Source organism: Plodia interpunctella, chromosome 2, assembly GCF_027563975.2.
Source record: "Plodia interpunctella isolate USDA-ARS_2022_Savannah chromosome 2, ilPloInte3.2, whole genome shotgun sequence".
Classification (NCBI taxonomy): Eukaryota; Metazoa; Arthropoda; class Insecta; order Lepidoptera; family Pyralidae; genus Plodia; species Plodia interpunctella.
The window spans coordinates 6,490,044-6,510,044 of record NC_071295.1 but is presented as its reverse complement, the minus strand read 5'-3'; the positions used below and the strand labels follow the sequence as shown (position 1 = coordinate 6,510,044).

Genomic DNA, 20,001 nt, shown 5'->3' with positions numbered 1-20,001 from the left:
TACCGAGAATTATTAAAACAAGCGACGTCGCGAACAAAATGGTAAGTTACAGTACTCCTCAGTGGTCAAATATTCTTTAAAATAAAAACACAAATTGTAAATTACGTATTAATTATGTACGCAATTTTTAACACATTTTGTAACTGGTAATAAAAATCTGTTTTAAGATTCATCGACAAACGTATCGCATGATCAATAGTCTCAGTATGACAGTTCATTGTAAAACTTTTTGCGTTGCTCTAAATCCCGATGGCCGTAACGGCACTCGAGATTAATTATACTATTGTCGTTTTATATGTTCTCTGCACCGCGACACGCACTCGATGTCGTAGTGCGAATTTTACTGCTTGTTTCTGCTGTTTCCCAGCAAGCGGCGACGACGACGTCTTGTTTCTGATACGTTTACTAACACAACTCGCACTAAGGCCTCTGATTAAAACAATTCGCGGTCACATTTTAAGAAAAAAAAAATGCTATGAATGTTTTTTTCCTACTTAATAAAGAAAAAAATGTAATTACTCAACAGCTAACTATTTTTAATTCGACATCAACGTTATATATTTAATCACACAATAATATATTTGAGCACGCATATATTTTGTACACTGATAATAATTTGTGTATGAACTCTATCAAGCTAGAAGTAATCCTTATTGCAGTACAGGTATGCAGTGCTAACGCAGTACTTAATAAAACAGTTACTATTGACATGCGAAGTTGATCGCAGTCATCAACACGTGTTCCAAAAGATCGACGACCTTAAAATTTGACGGTCTCAACCACAAAACATGGATTATATTTTAGGGTTGCCATACGTCCCATATATTCGGGACTGTCACTTGACCATGCCATGTATTCTAAAATTTCCTATACCTAACAACGGTCGCGAATGTCGCGATCTATAAAAAGCTAAATCGCGAAAACTGACCGGCCCATCACAGCTTCGTCGGTCTTATATATGTGACCTAAAAGAAGGACATCTCTAAAGCACCGGCCTGCCCTGTCCAAGTTATGACAACCCTAATTATATTCCAAGTAGAGTCAGTGTTAGTCAGCACTCAATCTTGCATATCTAACAGGAAAATTATAACCTTCGATCTTTCACGCTGCATTCAAATGTTAAAAATACAGAGTGACATTTACATTAGTATTCGACAGATTAGGTACCTACTTGCTGATATGACTAACTCAACGTATGTATCAAATCTTATAAAATGTCAGTAATACACATATTTTTAAGAAATAAATATTATTAACTGATACATTTTAATGTTGGGAATACCTATCCCAAGTTCATTTAGAAAAAATGTCACGTCATTATATTCTTTGGAATATACTTTAGTCGGCTATCAACTTTACGCAAAAAGCTTGTAAAAATTGGTTCAGTAATAAATGCACTTATCAAAGTTCTCATCAAGTATGGCTTGTCTCGTTTTGCTAAAAATAAAATGTAAAAAGTATTTAAATAACCAAACACGATAATTTAATATAATTTTGATTCATACATTGTATTCATTGATTTAATATTTTTTTAGTTTTTATAATAAAAGTATACTTAAATTACTCTTTGACTCTGAAATAACAACATCACTAGCACGACAATTATTATTTTTTACATTTTTTTACATTTTTTTACATTTATTAACTTGTTGTAAAATAAATCCAAAACATTTAGGGGAAAATATTTTGACGCAATTTAATGGCGCCGACTGAGAACAAAATATTTTTTCCCTAAATTAAGGTTGTATTATTGGCAGAAGCAAGAAGTATAATTATACTTAATCGTCGACCGTACCTAATAAAGAAATTACAGGGGTTATTTGATTTGATCCTCGAAAATAATGTTCATGTTTAATACGCATACATACATAACTTCCAAATGTAATGTTAGAAAAAATCAGGAAACTATTTTCGACAATAAATGATACGGGGGATTTAGCACGTTTACATATATTTATATTAAAATAATTTAACTCGCATTAAATCTGTAAAAATGTTATCATGAATAGGCCGTGTGAAATAAGTAGAAATTTCTCAATTAAAAATAAATCCTGGGTTCATTGCTCTCCTCGCATTCTTTGTTAGCTTTGAATGCTTTCTGATGCGTGTGAACATTGCAAAAATAAATGCTGTCAATCGACCAAGCCTTTTCGGGCGCACTAAACGTTGTCATATTTTATAAAGCTCCGAAAGTGTCAGGCTGTACAAAAGGAGAAAAAGCTCTGTTATCTTCAAACATTATGTAGAGCGTCAGTGTAAACATATTATAAAGGCGCGGAGGATCGTACAGCCGAAACATTTTGCGAGGAGCCTCATTGCGGGACACACATCCGCGCGAGGCATCCGTTTGACCACCCCTTTTACTTATTTTTACTTGTTATTTTGTGAATGTAGCAAAAAATGATAGCACAATATTCATCCCTGGTTATTTGGGTTAGCCTGTTGGCGACGACTTGCGGGAGTGTTTCAGACGTCGAGAAAGGATTTTCAGCAACGGATGGTGCATTTTATACAGACGATGCGGTTATACTAAATGGTGAGTCATTCGTTTTTAAATAAATAATAATATACTTTTTTTTTATAATATACAAATCACTAAAATAAAATTTATTTCAATATATCTTAATTGTTAACTTTAATATGCTTTAAATAACAAAAATGGATATAATCCACACGAAATTCATTTGTTTTTTTTAATGAATTTATTCATGAAAAGCACAAATAAAGACAACGACATTGAACGTCGCGTGGTTTTGCAAAATACCGCCACTGTCACACCCATGTCAACAGTATTTTTACTCATTATGAAACATGATGCATGCTTTTGCAAGACTAACAAATTAATTCCAAGAAAAAGTCTTCTGATGAAAATAGTTTTCTTTCATTCGACCTGGAGATAATTTATTAAAATAGGATTTCAGATGTGATAATTGGAAAAAGATCTAACTTAAAAATATTTATACTTATGCATAATGCAACTGTGGCTAATCAACATCGAAAAGACATTTGACAAAAAATATTATAGTTAAGTATTCGTATGGTGTGGACTGGAACAATGCATGCCACATGCCGGCACGAGGTTTTGAGGCTAGAGAAAGTTAAAATTTGCAACCGAGATGTCCGGCCACGGCGAAAACACGATCGGAAATAAACATTGATAGATTTGAAACTAGAAAATATTAATCGATGGGAAGATTAAAATAGTTTATTTAAAGGAAAACTACGGAACTTAACTGTGTTCATAACGGATGAAGATGACTAAATATTTTCGTTCGTTAGGTGGTTGACAACCCGCCCGCTAGCGCTGACACACGTGGGACATGATTCGAAAAATATCCATAGGATCAATTCAATGCAAATGTTCAACGCCCACGGACTGTGCCGATCACATCAATCAAAGCATTGTCCACGCCACATTTTGACGCACTTCTGAGCACATTTTTTGCTTTACTCTTCGAGGACATTAATTAGATCAGAGACTGGAGATTGAGCCGGCAACGGCTGACATTTCCTACGTTGGATCGCTGAACCCGGAATCCTGGCTACGATTTAATGAACGATCAGACTTGTTTACGATCGGAACAAAGAAACAAGCTAGATGGATAGCCTAGAGCTGCGGCCTAGAGCTACTTAAGAACCAACTCAAAAGACTAGGTACCACTGACAATTTTATTGAACAAACTCTGTGTCAATATATCAGTTTTTTCCAAATGATTAATATTTTTGCTTCTACTGACATGTAAACTGAGTAAACGCGAATTAAAATCATGTGCGTACACTTAAGTCTCGTCCGTCAGAAAATTCTGAACAAACGTTAAAGCATTGATGTACTAACAAGTAAATCAAAAGCTTGGGTTGAGCATCAAAAGTAGAGTTGATGATTCAAAAAACCACAGGAATGTATTCTACATTTGTAAAATTAAACTAAGTGCGAGTTTACAAGCTCGTGGGAACTAGAAACCTTTAAAGGCCGTACGTTACCCTTATTATTTACCGGCGGAATCCCGTTCTAGCCAGCGGACTGGATCAAATATGTGTTTCGCAGCGTCCAAGTATTCAGCACTTTTTTATCGCAACACTAGATATTTTTTCTGTAATTAAAACATTATACCATTCTTAGCCATGTGCTCTTTACAATGTATGATTTCAATGTCTTTATGTCTTACATATCCATACATGTTTAGTGATTTAAGTCATCATATTTTTGTGCTTTTATTTTACGAACGAACAGAGCTTTTTACAAAAGATTACAACTGTAAAAATGTGAAATGTGAATGTTGAAAATTTTAACATTTTCAACAAATGATTTTTCTAAACAAACCTTGGAATATGTTGTTTCAGGTCAATTGATAAATATGGCATGGTTTTATTTATTATTACTTTTATGGACATAGCACCCGTATGTTTTATTTAGTATATATCGAGGTAACTTTATATTGGATTTTATCGGCATCGATCCCTGTTATGTTGGTTTCAATACCGACTCAGTGTTCTCCAAGTAAGAACTGCCAGTTTGTCAAAAAAACCGTGATTGTTACGTGCATTTTATAAGTTGGTCAAATAGTACCTTAGAGATGATGATTGTTGTCAAATAAGGAACTATTTGACAACAATCATCATCTCTAAGGTAATGCTCTAATGTCTATGTCGCCAACTTTAGTTCTGGACCTGTTCTATGAAGTCACGTCTAGAAAATATCAAAGTAGATACTAACCGTTCTGAGAAGAAATGGAACATGCGCGAGGTGACATGGGTACGTTTATATATACAAGTAAATAAAGCGGTGCACTTGACGTAGGCATGGAACGCACTTGCGTAACGACCTATCAGTTTTGGCCTGAGCTGCATATCAAAGTCTTGCGCGTCCAAAATCGAAGATATAAAAATCAACCTAAATAAATAAGAGCAGTGGTCGGACCAGATATTTTGGGCGCCAACTGGTTTCGAGGAAACACTTATGCCTACATACCTTAATGTTATTACGGTACTTACTAAATGAATAAACCGTTAGCAGTTAGACTTTTTATAGGATCTTATTGATCATTATCAAGAGATATGGATGATATATCTTTATAACACACCCACTTAAGGTCACTCACCGATGATCGACAATATATTTTGATAATTTGTCACGGCTGCAATAAATTTGCTGCAGAATGTGGTCGCACCTCTCCAAATAATAATAAATGTTGTAAATGAAGTAGTGGCTATTAAAACATTGTCGAGGGTTAATCCACAACGGAAATGTTACACAACATTTTCCACGATTTAAATAAATTGAATACTCGAAAAACGTTTTTTTTTTTTTAGCTCCTGCGAGTCGTGTTAAGCGAGATGTGTCAAACAGCACCAGGGATGGAAAACAACTACTACTTTTGCGACCTAGGCAGGTACGTTAATATAAGTATTCATATTTCCATATATACTAATATTATAATGCATGCAAAAGTTTGTCTGTCTTTCGTTCTATATACGTTCTAGACACGCTTTCGCGCCTAAAACGATGGTGCGTTTTGATGAAATTTGGAATATAGTCAATGTAAAACATGTCTAGCAATCAATGATCATGTCTACGAATCAATGACTAGCTATTGCTCAATAGCTAGTCACTTATATAATGAAGTAAGAAATATGTTCCTAAATGTATCATATCTAGATCAGATTTTGTCATGTCATGTCATGTCATGTCACACAGACGGAGGAAGCGTTCGGGTTGGATTGCGAGACGACGCTCGGGAAGAGAGGGACATGTAAAAGCTTCCGCGACTGCTACCCGCTGTTCAAGGTGGCAAACCTGCCAGGCCTTGATGGCTGGGTCATGGGACACTACGACACCTGCAGCTACGTTAGTGGCGATAACTTGGAGGTACGTTTGTGCAAACATTTGTACGGTGGCTCATATTGACACCACTAGTTAATACTACTGTGACGAATATTTTGTAACTTGGTTCTTTTTTTATGGTATCGTACAAAAAAATAAAAAAACGTATCATAGAATCTACCTACTGGACCGAATCAAGTGAATTTTGGTAAGATGGTGTAAAGACGCTAACACAGATGTGAAGTAAATAAATATTATATGGGTAATTTTTGGGGTAAATTAGAAAATTATAAACAAATGCAAACCTTACAGTTTCATATATCAAATAAAAGGACCGGGCCCCTTCATATGATGAACTCAAATAGTTTTGTTATTATTGTAAAAAAAATAATTTTGATGTTATTAATGAAAAATCTGACCACTCCTATGAATATGTAGGCCAACGTTTTGTATAAAATCTTATTTCTATTCATTTGTACGCAAAAATACGGCAATGTGCGTATCTTTTTAGTTAACAAGTACTTCCCAATTATTATTCATCATCGTATTACACGGATAGGTATTTGGCGTTTGCTGCACGGAGCCTGTAGGCACGCCTCCTCAGCAGGAGCCCGATGTGCAGCGACTGGGACTTCTGCCGCCAGTGATACCAATGCAGCTACCTCCAGTCAATTCTATGTAAGCCGCTATGGTAAAACCTTCCACTTAATAGTGTAACTTCATTAAAAAAGGTTTTGGTAAAAAGCTTCTGTTCTATTTATTCAATTAAACATTTACATGCAGCTTCCTCCAGGAAGTTATATGTAAGCCGCTACTTATGTTACTTTTCCCACTTACTTGGGAGTTAAAAAGGTTTTACCTAAGTAGACTTTATTTAAAAAAAAATGGTGAAGTATTTTCTACTTATTCGATGAAACACATACTGATAACACAAGATTTAAGTGCTCAAATAGGTAATGGGAGAACATAACATGAACATAATAATAAGTCATCAATATTGTTGCATCTATATTTTCTCAAAAGTTCTGAAAATAATTTTCGTCCAAATGCCATGTTGTATGTGGTGCTTCGTAAAATACCTATAAACGTTATTATGTTTATTGCAGGTTTCCGACCGTGTTGTCGGCGCTGGCTCCACAATGGCCGCAGTTCCAGAATGTTAACATCCGCCAGATACCGGCGCAGTGGCCGCCGACCCTGCCTCCGCTGCCGACTCACCCGCCAGACCACACTGCGCCTACACACCCACCTTCTTTAGGTACAGTCACATGAATTTACTCAAGTTCATTGCAAATTCACCGCTATTACCAACGGGTAGCTTGACATGGACTTAATTACAATTTTATTATAGATTTAATAACCCAAACTTAGAAGAAAAATATCCAGTCGTCAGCAGCCGACGACTATTTCGATGACAAGGATATGAATATTACCGTCATATAAATCCATTGACGCTACTAACCAGAACAAAGTTGATAAACTTTGTTGCACCAGCCTAGACAGCGGCTATATTTAAAAGATAATATGCTTGTGCGCATTCATTTCTGAATAAACATTGATAGTCTTTTGACTTTTGATTTTAGTCGCAGGGGTCACCACGAAGCCGCCGACCGCCGGTACCACAACCACATGGGCCACCAAACCTCCAAGCACAACAAAGCAGGTATTAATCTAGAATCTAGGTATCTTCTTTGTTGGATTGTTGAGAAAGTATAGCAGTTTTGACCAGTAATTGGCAACGGCTAGCGCATTCTATGTGCACTGCATCCGCTATTATCTTTGTAATAACGAGTTCATTAAAACATTTAATAAATGTTTCATAGCCTGTATTATTTTACAGTCTTGGCCTCCTGCTTTCCCAACACAGCCGGCTAAACCTCAACCAGTGAAGCCATTGCCGCAGCCCTCGACTGAATGTGGTATTAAAAATGGCGCTCATCAGGTAACACTTTCTAACGCCTATATTAATATGTATAAGAAAAAGTAATATTGAAAAAAGAAAAAATATAGAAGAAAAAGTATCCTTTGCTTCGACGCCACTATATTAGGAACTTAGGGCTTAGGAACAAACCGGGAAATTACTCAAGTTCAAGAGAGTGAGAGATAAAGCGAAAGGCATTATTTACCAAACTATCCTACTCCAGTAGTTATTGTTGGTCTTCTTTTTATTACACGGCCAGACTTTGCACGGGATCTTTAAACCTTCGTGAATAAATTGTGGAAATAACAGTGATAACTGCGTCAAAATCCGTTGCGACAGACGGAGGGCGACTTTTTTATGATATGTAGTGTTCGTTTTTTTTTTGCGAAAAGTTGAGAGGGAAAGTGGTACTTTTTCTAGCCAATATAAAACACATGTGACGTACATCATGAATGTCGTTTCCAGTTTCTAGACCAGTTTCATAAAACAGGTATTACTTTTATCGTATTTTAATGAAATCCAGTCTGTATGTTTACTTTCTCTACTATCTGATTTATGAGTATAATATAAAAATAGCAAAAAAAAGTGCAAGTTTATATATAAACCGATTTAAGAAGTTTCTGATTTCCTATTAAGTATTTTTATTTCGCCATCTAAATTTTAGCAATCTTTCATACTTATTGTATTCCAATCATCCTTCAATGTTTTGAGGACTAAAGAATAACCACAAAGAAAAACTAAGGTGTCTATTTTTTTACCTACTTAATAATGAATAAATGAAATGCTAACATTTTGCATCCTATCTAGGCGTACGACCTCCAAGACGAAGAGCGTATTGTTGGCGGGCACAACGCTGACCTGAATGAGTGGCCCTGGATCGTGGCTTTGTTCAACAATGGCCGACAATTCTGCGGAGGTTCGCTCATTGACGACAGACACGTCTTGTCCGCTGCCCACTGCGTCGCCCAGTAAGTATACGAAAAATGAAAGACCTGGATAATCTATGGTTTTCTTACATAATACTACGTTGAAAAATGGCACCGACTAAACATACAACGATAGGTCTCGTCTTCCGTGGCGCGGAAAATACCATATTTATATTTTTCCCACCAGACAAGCAAAAGCTAAACATGTTAGCCAAAAAGAAGCAGTGGACCACAATTCTATATATGATTTCAAAAGATTTTCCACAATTATAATTAAAAATATGCCGACTCTCGTATCGACATTCTCAAAACAATAAAACGGTATTTTTAAATTATAATTTTTATTTCTTACGTTATTGTTCATTAAATAAGATTAACCACAAGTTCATAATATGATTAAATAAGATTAACCACAAGTTCATAATATGATTTCAGCATGACTTCTTGGGACGTGGCTCGCCTAACAGCAAGACTAGGCGACTACAATATCCATTCCAACGTGGAAACGCAGCACATCGAGCGGAAGATCAAGAGGGTAGTCAGGCATCGTGGATTCGATATGCGCACCCTGGTGCGTATACGCTTTGTATACTTGAAGCATCTTATTGAAACAGTAAAGAAGTACTGTTTCAATAGGATGCTTCAAATATACAAATGTCATAACTTATAGCAAATATCTAAATATAATTTTAATGTAAACAATTATATGTTTAATTCTTTGCAATTAATTTGCGACATACAATTTCAGTATAACGACGTAGCTGTTCTAACACTGGATCAACCGATACCGTTTACGAAGAAAGTGCACCCATTGTGTTTACCCGGCTCAGGAAAAGCGTATGCGGGCTTGATTGCCACGGTCATCGGCTGGGGCAGTCTGCGGGAAAGTAAGTTCACACATAGTTCTTTTTGTCGAAGATTAGTCAAAGCTATATGTTAGTGTAATTATATGTTAGTGGTAGTAGATATCAGTTTGTAGGCCTCGTTTAATCTAAAAATAACCATTTATATTATGACTAAAAAGAAAGACTAAACTGTATAAAGCGTGCAAAAAGATCCATCAATCATCCATATCCATACAAAGAGATAGTAAACTTTATTTTTGTTCACCAGGTGGACCACAGCCCTCGATCTTGCAAGAGGTTTCCATCCCAATCTGGCAGAACTCTGAATGCAGACAAAAGTACGGAGCGGCGGCGCCGGGAGGAATAGTCGAACACATGCTTTGCGCTGGCAAAGCTAGCATGGACTCCTGCAGTGTACGTTTTTTTTCCATTTCTAGTCTCAATGTTTAAAAACCAATAGTCTTACCCGGCATGTCTTACCGGATGGGAGCGGTGAGGTAAATTATAACGTTAATCGAAAGTGAGCTTTAAAGCGTCCCCTGTAAACATACGAGTACATTACATTGACAACAAATTAGCAGACTGCTCGCTGTCAGCTCTCGTCTCGTCAATGTAAACTATGTCTTCTCTACAGAGGACGTTTTAAAGCCCACTTTCAATAAATGTCGTCTTGTAATGTCATCTACGAGGATATAATCTAAATACTCTTTATATTTCGGCAGGGTGACAGTGGCGGCCCACTGATGGTCAACGAAGGAGGTCGCTGGACTCAAGTGGGTATCGTGTCTTGGGGCATCGGATGCGGCAAGGGTCAGTACCCTGGAGTCTACACCAGGGTCACTGCCTTCCTACCGTGGATACAAAAGAACTCTAAATAATTTCACCTTACAAAATAAATCTGCTCAGTAAGCGCGCATATGTGTGTGCCGCAATAGTCTTTTGTTTTCCTACAAATAGCGGGAAACTCGCGAGCAGAGAGATTTTTTATGTTATTTATAAATCAAACATCAATTACTTTGAGAAAGACAACCAATAAATATACTTGCCTTTCTTAATTAATTGATAATTGGAAAAAGAGACTTTATATTATTTTTTCCACGTTTAAAATAATATTGCTTTCCAATTTATTAAGAAAAATGTGCCAATATATAAATAAGATTTCGAAATAAAGCTATTTATAAGATTCCACCTAATTTTTATTTTCTAATCCTGTTTATAATGAACACAGCTAAAATAATGTGGTTTATAGAATTATAAAATTAATATATTACAATCTATAAAACACGAAATACACATACACAGTCCTAAAAATCAGTCTTTAATTCTAAGGAGAACTGGGGGCTTACCATCATCTCTTAATGCGATCCAGTCCAGGACCTAAACTGATCTGCATGGCTAATTTGTACCATCAAGTTGACATAACGATCCATTATTGGTAGTCACCAAAATAATACGCCGTTTCGATTGCATTCATTCATTTTGCATTCAACTCGGTACCATGATGTGCAATGAGAATGTAAACTGGATCGCGTATCTGTCAAAATTCGCGATTCAAAAAAAGTTACTAATTCCGATTGATTACCACGAAAGAAGTCCCACAGACGTGACGCTACTGTCGCTAAAAACAAAAACGTGGTTTATCTGTTATTGATAGTTACTAGTTTTGCCACCGAAACTCCATCGTGGTACGGTTTTATATTCCGAAGTTTGTGTTTAGTGTTATGATTATGAAATTTGTTAGTCTAAATTATATTGCATTTATTGTAATTTAAATATTTTATTTTATTGTGTTTTGTATTTACTTTAGTCATGTAACTAACACAAAGATAATAACGTATATTATTATCTTTGTGTTAGTTACATGATTAATTGTGTATAATCATCATTCATGATTAATTGTGTATCATCATAATGTGTATACAAATCAAATTTTAATTTTAAGTAACAAAAAAATACATATTGTTTGCTCAAAATGTTAATAATTTGATATCGGAACGTAACTCTTGAAACGAGATAAAATATATAGAGATCGTATAGCCTTATCTGTTTCTTACATTTGGTTTCTGTCACTGGGGTTTACGATTCAGAGACAATTTTAGTTTTTTTATGAATTTCATTAACTCCTTACGATTCAAATGCGACTTTGTTAAGATAAGTTGGTGGTACCAAATACCGCGATTCATTTTAGGTTCCTAAACTGAATTGCCTGCATTTGAATCATTGTGTAATAGTTGATGGTAGGCGCCCTGGTTTGATAAAACAAGCGAACCAACAACACGCTAAAACAACGACCATGTGTGTCCGTCTCTCCCATTTTGTTCTATAAACCAATCCAAGTGGGTTATATATGTATGTATCTTTCTTCGGTTTCTTCATCAGGTTTCAAGCGTTGGAGTCCTGGGTCCGCGTTTGTTTGTCTACTATACATAAAATGTTTTAGAGATTTCGGATTGATGGTGTGGAAAATGACCCTTAGATATCGGTTCGCTTGCTATACCAAGTATTACTACTACTCACTACCTAACATAATACACAAACCGGAACAGTGTAACTTACTAAACTTCTGTGGATTAGGATTATTATTTAAGATATGATAATGAAAACAATCTCGAATATAATTATATCGATTATTTGAGGTAGATTTCTGCTCAAAATGGCACAATATGATAAAATACTTATCTACAGAGTAGTTGATCACTTTTTTTAAATTATACTATTTAATTTTCGCTATTCCGGCTATATACAATAAAAAATCACTTCATCCACGATTATAATATCACACATATAAATCACTAATGTTATAAATCACTAATCAACTTCATAATTACTACTACATACAAGTAATGTTCTACATACGGTCGCGTGGTATCTACATGTCGAAGTTGGAAACGTGTAGTTGCTGCAGGATGTTGCGAGCTGAAATTGTTAAAAAGATACTCTTATTTATGATTTCGGTCGTTTCAGCACCTTGCAAGAAACGCCCCGAAAAGGAAAAGTAGTAGAAACAACATACATTCAGTATATTTTTTATTGATATCTCTCTCATATTCGCATGTTCGCGGTTTCTTCAGAAATAGATTTATTATTATTATTATGCAACTACTTGCCACTAGATGGCGATAGGTAAAGTTGTAAATATTCATGTCAGGTGCTTTTAGACGACCTGAATAGAATCTGACACCAGCAATAAACTATACGAAGAAAAAAATAAAAATCTGTGAACCTACCTTGGAAATATCCGGTATCGTGTAGATCATCGGGCGTGGGCACGAACGGGGGCTCCGCATCGAGCTGGTGGTCCCAGTCCACGTTGCGGAACAGGGGCATGGCCTTCAGGTGCGCGGCGGCCGGGCGCTGGCCCGGCTCCATGGTCAGCAGCGCCTCGATGGCGCCCACCGCCTCCGCCGACAGCGCCTCGTCCGCCTCCGGCCATTCTATATCTGAAATACAATCATGTACAGTCTTGCGTTGACCGACAAATTACGTAGGGAACTAATGCTTGGCTATGCCGCTCTCGCCTCTCCCTGGCAGAAGGGGGCAAACCCATGAAACGCTGGCTTGATATCGTAATAAGAATGTGGGCCAATGGTCTTGTGTGTGAAGTGGTGACGAAGGTTAGGAAAGCGACCCAAGGCTCCGACACTTCAACGGGTGAGACCGGGAATACGCTCAGAGAGAGAGAGACACAGTGTACAGTGTGTTAGAAAGAGAAGATAACGATTTTTAAGGGACTAATTTTTATTTGCCATTGCGGCATAGTTGGTTGGCAGGCAATTTTTTTTATGCTGAGCCCCGGCTTTGCTGTATCATAGCCCTGATTCTCGCAAAGGGGAATAAGTGAAAAGGAGTGAGGATGGTTTAGGCCTGTTTGCTTTTGGAGAGAATAGAAACTTACTTCTGGATAGTATATTTTTGAAGACAGCCTGCGGAGTCTCATCGTTGAATGGAGGCACTCCTGTCATGAATTCGTAAAGACATACGCCCAGAGCCCACCAATCCACAGCTGGTCCATGACCTTCCCTGTAAATTGTGTAAGTAAATATTATTACATATTTATAATAATAATAGAGTGAATAAATCCTACAAAAATAACTTATTCAGAAGTCATTTTGGTACACATACATTACATACCTACATACAAGCTGAATTTACTTGTACTAAACTATTTATCAAAAAGGTTAATCCTTTAGTCACTACCATATGAAGTGTATAAAAAAAAAACTTATACATATTATAAAATTCTACCGTGTTCTCTACCGTGTCTGTCTGTCTGTTCGCGATAAACTCATTAAGTACTGCACGGATTTTCATGCCGTTTTCACCAATATATAGTGTGGTTCCTGAGGAGGAGGTTTAGTTGTATAATTTATTATGGCGAAGTAGGGACGGGCCGCAATTTACTGATATAAAGAAGTCTATGTATTTTGCACTAACCAGTTACTTACTTCAACAATAACTCTGGTGCCAAATAATCTGGAGTGCCCAAAATCCTCTGGTCTGATATTTGGTTGCCACGTCTAACGCTCTTCGGAGTACGGTACGGCGTGTGGGCCATTGCCAGTGGTGTTTTGCACAGATCTGTTGGCGATCTTTCACCCTAAAAGCACGAAATAAAATATTATTCATCACTCATTTTTCAAAAATATTTCATTATTCAAAGAGAAACCTCGGCCAACTGTACTTTTTTTGTTAAGTATTTACAATAAAATGTTGGTGATAAATAATATTCATTAAAACTTCAGTATTTTTTTTATGATAGTCAAACTTACTTTACTTGACCTTCTTGTAGGAAATATTTCTAAACTAGTAGATATGTGTTTACTAAATACAATTGATTTCTCTTTAGCATTTGAAGGTTGTTCATCCTTTGGCAAGTTAAAACGGGTTGATTTGTGCCTTTTCTTGGCATCTGCTTTGTTATTTGAAACAGGTGTTGAAAATATTACTCCCACATTGAAATGGTGGCTGTCATTTTGAGATACCCATCTGTAAGCAACCATATCATATATTTTATCACAAAATTTAAAAAAAATAAGGGTGCATGATTGCAAATCACTGCTCTACTACACTATTGAGTGCGAATTTTTTACCTCTTTTTCAAAACGCCTTTTATAGGATTCTTATGTCTATCAGGGGTGGGATGTAAGGCCAATCTTTTAGGAGTATTCTGGCTGAGCTCCAAGCCCATTATTTCTTGAGTAAGCCCACTATGGTTCTCCTTGGACTCAGCAAGACTTGTAACTCCTGTAGGAGTGCCTCCATCACAATCCAAAATTCTCTTCCTTTTCTTTGCCCTAAAACTAAAATATTACAATGATTAAATAATAAATTATATAGTATATTTATAATTTTTTTCAACTTTATTTTTTTATTTTTCAAATTGAGTCTAGCATTGGTTAGGTCTATAGTTCCCACTTAGGTTTATATTTATTTATAAATGTTAATGAAGTATTTAGGAAGATTAAATGGCCCTTATATATTCAATACTACATTATTTAATTCTATCACCTACATAAAAAATTACATTATGTTTCTCATGGTAAAGTAAATATCTTGGAGGGCAATAAATTTTACATACCTAGGGATCCTTTTCAATGAATGGCCTCGACAAAGAGGAGAAGTGGAGTTATCTGTGCTATGCTGCGAATCTGATAACACAGCTGATTCTCCAAGAGAACTGTTCTGGCTGCTGGTATTTGTAGACTTGCTTCTGGAGCTACTACTGTTTTTGGAACTTTCACATGTATGGTACGAACTTAATGACTCTGATCCTGAATCTTGAGACTGAAATACATATACAAAACTATATTTACCACATAGGAAATGAAATTTCTTATGAAATCTAATATTTAGATAAAATACAATAATTTAATTTGAAATGTAATTTTGAAAATACTTACAACCACATCATCCAATGTAATGCTGTCAGCACTCATGAATGGATGTATACCAGATAACTGAGAATGGTCCATTAAATGTGAATTTCCTAATTCATTGACACCATCATCCCTGACTTTACCTGTATACAAATATGTAAAACTAAAATAATATACCTTTAACTGATAAAGAAATTAATGAAAGTTTTAGGAAATTCATACTGGTCTCCCTAAGTTCATCAAGGAGGTTCTCACAGGCATCAACTGAAACAATAGATGTTTGAGTGCTCTCTCCTCCACCAGATCCAAAGGATATGTGAGATGTCAGAGAAAGGAGTTGGCCAGGGGTCCTTAAGTTTAAACTTGGTGTACGGTTTACAAAGTCTGATATTTCCAAGTCTGAAACAAATTAGTTGACAAATCATTACTGACTAGGCAAATCATTGATCATTCAACATATAGTTTTTATTTATACCTTTTTCATGACAAGTCATAATGGGACAAAATAGCAATGTGTCAAAAGTTATATAAAGATGAGTTAACCCATTTTTAACTAACCTCTTTGAACTCCAACTTTGGACAATCCAAAATCAGTCAACTTGACATGTCCACTCTTTGCAATCAACATATTATCAGGTTTCAGATCCCTGTGAACTATGTTGTGCTTGTGCAGATATTCCAGAGCAAGTGCTACTTCTGCCACATAGAACACAGCCATAGATTCTTCGAGAAAACCATATACACCTAATAGAGACTTCAAATCACCTCCAACCATGTACTCCATGACCTGGAATGAGTTTAAATTTTTATATTAGTAAAAACAAAGTATGTAGAGAATAATGAGTATAAAGAAAGGCAAGTCACATGTCGCGATTGTGGTAAGCAAACCCCTAGTTTCTGCCTACCCTCATGGGAATACATAGGTGTGATAATATGTACATATAAAATAAATGTTTATTATCCGACTATATTTTCATTGTTCACATTTACCTACACAAATTAATTATCTAACTTTTGCTGTTGAAATAATCAGGGATGTCAGACATATACATGTAGTTTAGTATTTTTTGTATAATCACAAATTCTACTAATAACAGAGTTTGGATGATGTAGGACTGTTTTGTTACTCAAATATACTGGCATGGCATTTTTATGAAATTAAAAACAACCTGGATTGGCACAAAGAGTACTTTTTTCCAAAATTTGCTCACTGCTCAGGTCATCTCATAGTAGGTAGGTAAGAAATCACTATAAATATACTCACTAAGAATACAGAGGAAGCTGATTGCAGGCAATAAAACAAATGGACACAAAATGGACTCCTTGATAAAGCAAGTGCATTTCTTTCAGTAACTACTTGAGCTACCATATTTTTGTTTATCATTTCAGATTTTTCCATCACTTTAATGGCATACATTTGTTCTTTGTTGTTATTTTTGTGGGCCAGAAAAACTTTTCCGAAGGCACCACGGCTGATGGGCTTTATTATAGTAAAGTCTCTAATATCAGGTGCCTGCAACAATTTTGAAAATAATAAATGAATATGCAAAACCCGAAGATTATAAACAATACCAATTAAAACAAAAACCTAGGTACCTATTTATGAATTGATTAATTTTTGACTGACCTTATTGACCACACCGTCATTGATTTTTCCCAATATAGTGTGACTTTCGGTTCCATCATCACTTTTACTTTCGTTTGAAGTCATTATGTCAATGATGAAATATTTATACAACGCGATCTATATAATTACTAGGTACATTTCAAATATATAGGTACGTACATTTCTAAAAATATATTCAATCAACCAACGATTCATTAAGTTTGAAATTTTGGAAGTGTAGCTGTCACTAACTAGGTAGACCTAACTTTTGATTGAATGTCGTTGTGACAGTCAAAGTGACAGTAAGTTTTTTCAAAAATATTCTCTTGCTTGATAAGGTCCTCATATATATTATATCCATATATCCTATTCATATCCATATCTCCTATCATATCATATCATATAAAAACAATATACTAAAAAACCTAGTTATTTTTGACACTATATAACTAGTTTTTTCTGTCCAATATTATTGCTGTAACTGTGACCATGGAATTAGTACATACTTCGTACGAAGTAAGTACTTAGGTACTTACTTCGTACGAAGTGTTCCATGCTGTGGACTGTTTGTTATTCATAAAAAATATAAAGCATACTTTAAAGTGCAATAGTGAAAAAACATATATGTAAGCATTGTATCAATATGCTTTATGTTTGATATGTTACGTTTGTACAGTCAACAGCACATCAACGTACCCGAATTTGTTACAATCTTGCAGCTATTACCGCGCCATAGAGGTTCATGCAGGGTAACTTGATGTACTGTTGACTGTACGTTACGAGATAAAGGGCGATAATATTAGATACAGAATTTGACATCTTTAGAATGGCAACTTGAAACTTATTTAGCTTATTTTTATGAGCTAAGGGCCCGACCCGTCTTTACTCGGGTAAAAAATAAATTATACACCTAAAATTTTCTCAAGAATGACACTATCTATTGATGAAAATCGGTACAGTCGTTTGTGAGATTAAGGATTAATGGATCTACTTTAATGGATATAATTAGCAACTTTAGTTTAAAGTATGCTTTCACTTTTTTATGAACATGGCTATGACTTTATTCATAAATGTTAAGACCTACTTTAAGAAAACGTGTCTTGTTCTAACTGGGACAAAACTTATTGAATTAAACTTTTTTTACCAATATGAGGGTAGACGAAAAGTAAGAAATAGGAAAAAGAAGAAAGGACAGAGAAATTAAGAGATAATCTTTATCTTTTGGATCAGATCATAGATACGAATACAATGTCAAAGCCGGATATGACTTTACTACCGTATCTATTATATTCAATAATATAAAAATTAAGCATAATGTGGACAAAAAATATACTTTAATTGAAAATGTCTTGCACTTTAATGAATAGGTATTTGTCGTATACAAATGTACAAAATATAATTAAAATATTTCAATCTTCCATTCTACAGTTCTTGACGCATTGACTAAAAGCTTGAACCGCAGCTGAACATAATAATTGTTGATGTGGATTTTCTTCATAACACTTCAAGATCTGCAAAGCGGTCACGTAAATTATAAGTTATTTTTTGTCCACAACGAAAAAAATATTACTTACTAATTTGAATTGTATATTTACTTTCGCTCGCCAATCAAAGCAAGGTTTAATTTTTTGCATTTTATCATGAATGTTAGCTGGAGTATCGTAAATTTTAGTATTTTCTACGGTCTTTTCATATTCTGTTTCGATAATCTTATTTATTGATTGATGTTCTTTTTTGAGGTTTTCTATTCTTCTTGACCAATAATCACCATCATTGTTCTCCTGAGATTCAAAAGTCATAGAATTTGTTTCTTTGAGATGGAGTTCATCATCTGCATCCTGTTGTAAATTATACATTATGTAGTTAAGGAAGCTAGATACATTGAACACCTGGATAACGCTCTCTTATTGAAATCCTTGCTAGTAAAAACAAAATTTCGTCAAAACTATTTCAGTACTTTTTTGTAAAAGGGTATTTGGATTTTAGTTGTTTACAACAAATTAATGAATACGTGTTTCAATTTTTTCTGAAAATTAACCCTCAACCCCTTCAAAAGGGGGCGGTGAAAGATTGTATGGGGCTTAACATAATTTTCAAGATGAGAAGCTAAAAATTGATAAACATACTCTTCTTCATTTTTGAAGTGAAAATAATTTGAAATGTTAGGTAAGAAGAAGAAGAAATTATAATAAGGCATTATCTATTTTTTAAAATTGCATCCTAGGGGCATGATGTAGGGGTGAAAAATTAAATGAAACTTCATTATTTTTGAAGAGAGATTCGTAAAATGTTTGATTTACGTTTATGGTTAATAAAAAACGGGACATAATACATCGTGGAAATTAGGACGGCACGCGTTGCAGAAAGCGAAAGTGGGAGACGCAGCGGGAAATGGGCGAGGCAAGTAGTGGGAAATGGAGTAGGAGTAGTTCGGTAGGGGATCCCTACATGGAAGGAAGCGAGAAGTGGGATTTAACAAGTTGCGAGGCGAGATACGTCGCGGGAAAAATTTAACTAAAGATGAGAAAAAGTACGAATTTGAATCACATATAAATCATGAATGTTTATAAGTCCGACAGAGATTATATTACTAATAGTACTTGCTTTGGATAAACTTTCGAGTTCTAAAATGTCATCACAGCAATCCATGCATTTTGGTACTATTGCAGGCGACACAACAAAATTATTATCAAAACTTATCCGCCGTCCAGATCCTTTACTTGCTATGGTTCCCATTTGAAAAAAAAAACTAATTGATTTTATAATTTTCAATAAAACATGTTGTATACTTTCCCTAAGATTTTCCTATGGATTTTCCAAGCTAAATTATGACAAGTGACAAATTTCATATTTTTCAACTACATTTTAAGTAAGTTTGCTTCTGGGAGGTTGCATATTTTGTTAAAAAAGAGAGAAATAGTAAATGCCACAGAACTAGATATAATAAAAATGGCTTCAAGTTCCATTAAAACTTTCTCGGTGCCTCAAGGCCAATAAACGAGCAAA

At 35.2% G+C, this 20,001-nt stretch overlaps 3 protein-coding genes across 5 annotated transcripts; 1 reads left to right on the top strand and 2 right to left on the bottom strand.

Annotated features, from left to right (window-relative positions):
- Positions 1-2,294: 2,294 nt before the first annotated feature.
- Positions 2,295-10,699, top strand: LOC128675221 (proclotting enzyme-like). The gene is made up of 12 exons (XM_053754493.2): positions 2,295-2,536; positions 5,311-5,390; positions 5,696-5,866; positions 6,381-6,499; positions 6,928-7,079; positions 7,405-7,484; positions 7,662-7,763; positions 8,550-8,710; positions 9,104-9,239; positions 9,417-9,555; positions 9,782-9,927; positions 10,236-10,699. The coding sequence occupies exons 1-12, from the start codon at positions 2,401-2,403 to the stop codon at positions 10,389-10,391; spliced, it is 1,578 nt and encodes a 525-aa protein (XP_053610468.1). The 5' UTR covers positions 2,295-2,400; the 3' UTR covers positions 10,392-10,699.
- On the bottom strand, positions 10,688-17,255 carry gwl (greatwall). Of its 3 annotated transcripts, none has more exons than XM_053754466.1 (12): positions 17,017-17,255; positions 16,654-16,902; positions 15,948-16,176; positions 15,612-15,788; positions 15,414-15,532; positions 15,092-15,297; positions 14,604-14,813; positions 14,283-14,499; positions 13,959-14,110; positions 13,409-13,533; positions 12,741-12,953; positions 10,688-12,429 (listed from the first exon to the last, which is right to left on the bottom strand). In XM_053754466.1, the coding sequence occupies exons 1-12, from the start codon at positions 17,098-17,100 to the stop codon at positions 12,383-12,385; spliced, it is 2,028 nt and encodes a 675-aa protein (XP_053610441.1). In that variant the 5' UTR covers positions 17,101-17,255; the 3' UTR covers positions 10,688-12,382. The 3 variants fall into 3 exon arrangements, with proteins under 3 accessions (XP_053610441.1, XP_053610450.1, XP_053610457.1); XM_053754475.1 differs by having other exon boundaries at positions 15,645-15,788; XM_053754482.2 differs by having other exon boundaries at positions 16,986-17,249.
- A 938-nt stretch (positions 17,256-18,193) lies between these two features.
- Positions 18,194-19,934, bottom strand: LOC128675239 (MICOS complex subunit Mic25-like). The gene is made up of 3 exons (XM_053754533.2): positions 19,600-19,934; positions 18,591-18,833; positions 18,194-18,506 (listed from the first exon to the last, which is right to left on the bottom strand). Exons 1-3 carry the CDS (start codon positions 19,729-19,731, stop codon positions 18,405-18,407), a joined length of 477 nt encoding a protein of 158 aa, XP_053610508.1. The 5' UTR covers positions 19,732-19,934; the 3' UTR covers positions 18,194-18,404.
- Positions 19,935-20,001: the final 67 nt, after the last annotated feature.

Coding starts and splice junctions, on each gene's coding strand:
- LOC128675221 (XM_053754493.2), top strand. CDS start 2,401: ATGATAGCACAATATTCATCCCTGGTTATTTGGGTTAGCCTGTTGGCG. Junction 2,537..5,310: donor CGATGCGGTTATACTAAATG/GTGAGTCATTCG, acceptor TTTTTTTTTTAG/CTCCTGCGAGTCGTGTTAAG. Junction 5,867..6,380: donor TTAGTGGCGATAACTTGGAG/GTACGTTTGTGC, acceptor TTACACGGATAG/GTATTTGGCGTTTGCTGCAC.
- LOC128675239 (XM_053754533.2), bottom strand. CDS start 19,731: ATGGGAACCATAGCAAGTAAAGGATCTGGACGGCGGATAAGTTTTGAT. Junction 18,834..19,599: donor AACTCGAAAGTTTATCCAAA/GCAAGTACTATT, acceptor AATTTACAACAG/GATGCAGATGATGAACTCCA. Junction 18,507..18,590: donor GCTTTGATTGGCGAGCGAAA/GTAAATATACAA, acceptor ACCGCTTTGCAG/ATCTTGAAGTGTTATGAAGA.
- gwl (XM_053754466.1), bottom strand. CDS start 17,100: ATGACTTCAAACGAAAGTAAAAGTGATGATGGAACCGAAAGTCACACT. Junction 15,789..15,947: donor CAAAGTTGGAGTTCAAAGAG/GTTAGTTAAAAA, acceptor AATTTGTTTCAG/ACTTGGAAATATCAGACTTT. Junction 15,533..15,611: donor TGATGAACTTAGGGAGACCA/GTATGAATTTCC, acceptor ATTTGTATACAG/GTAAAGTCAGGGATGATGGT.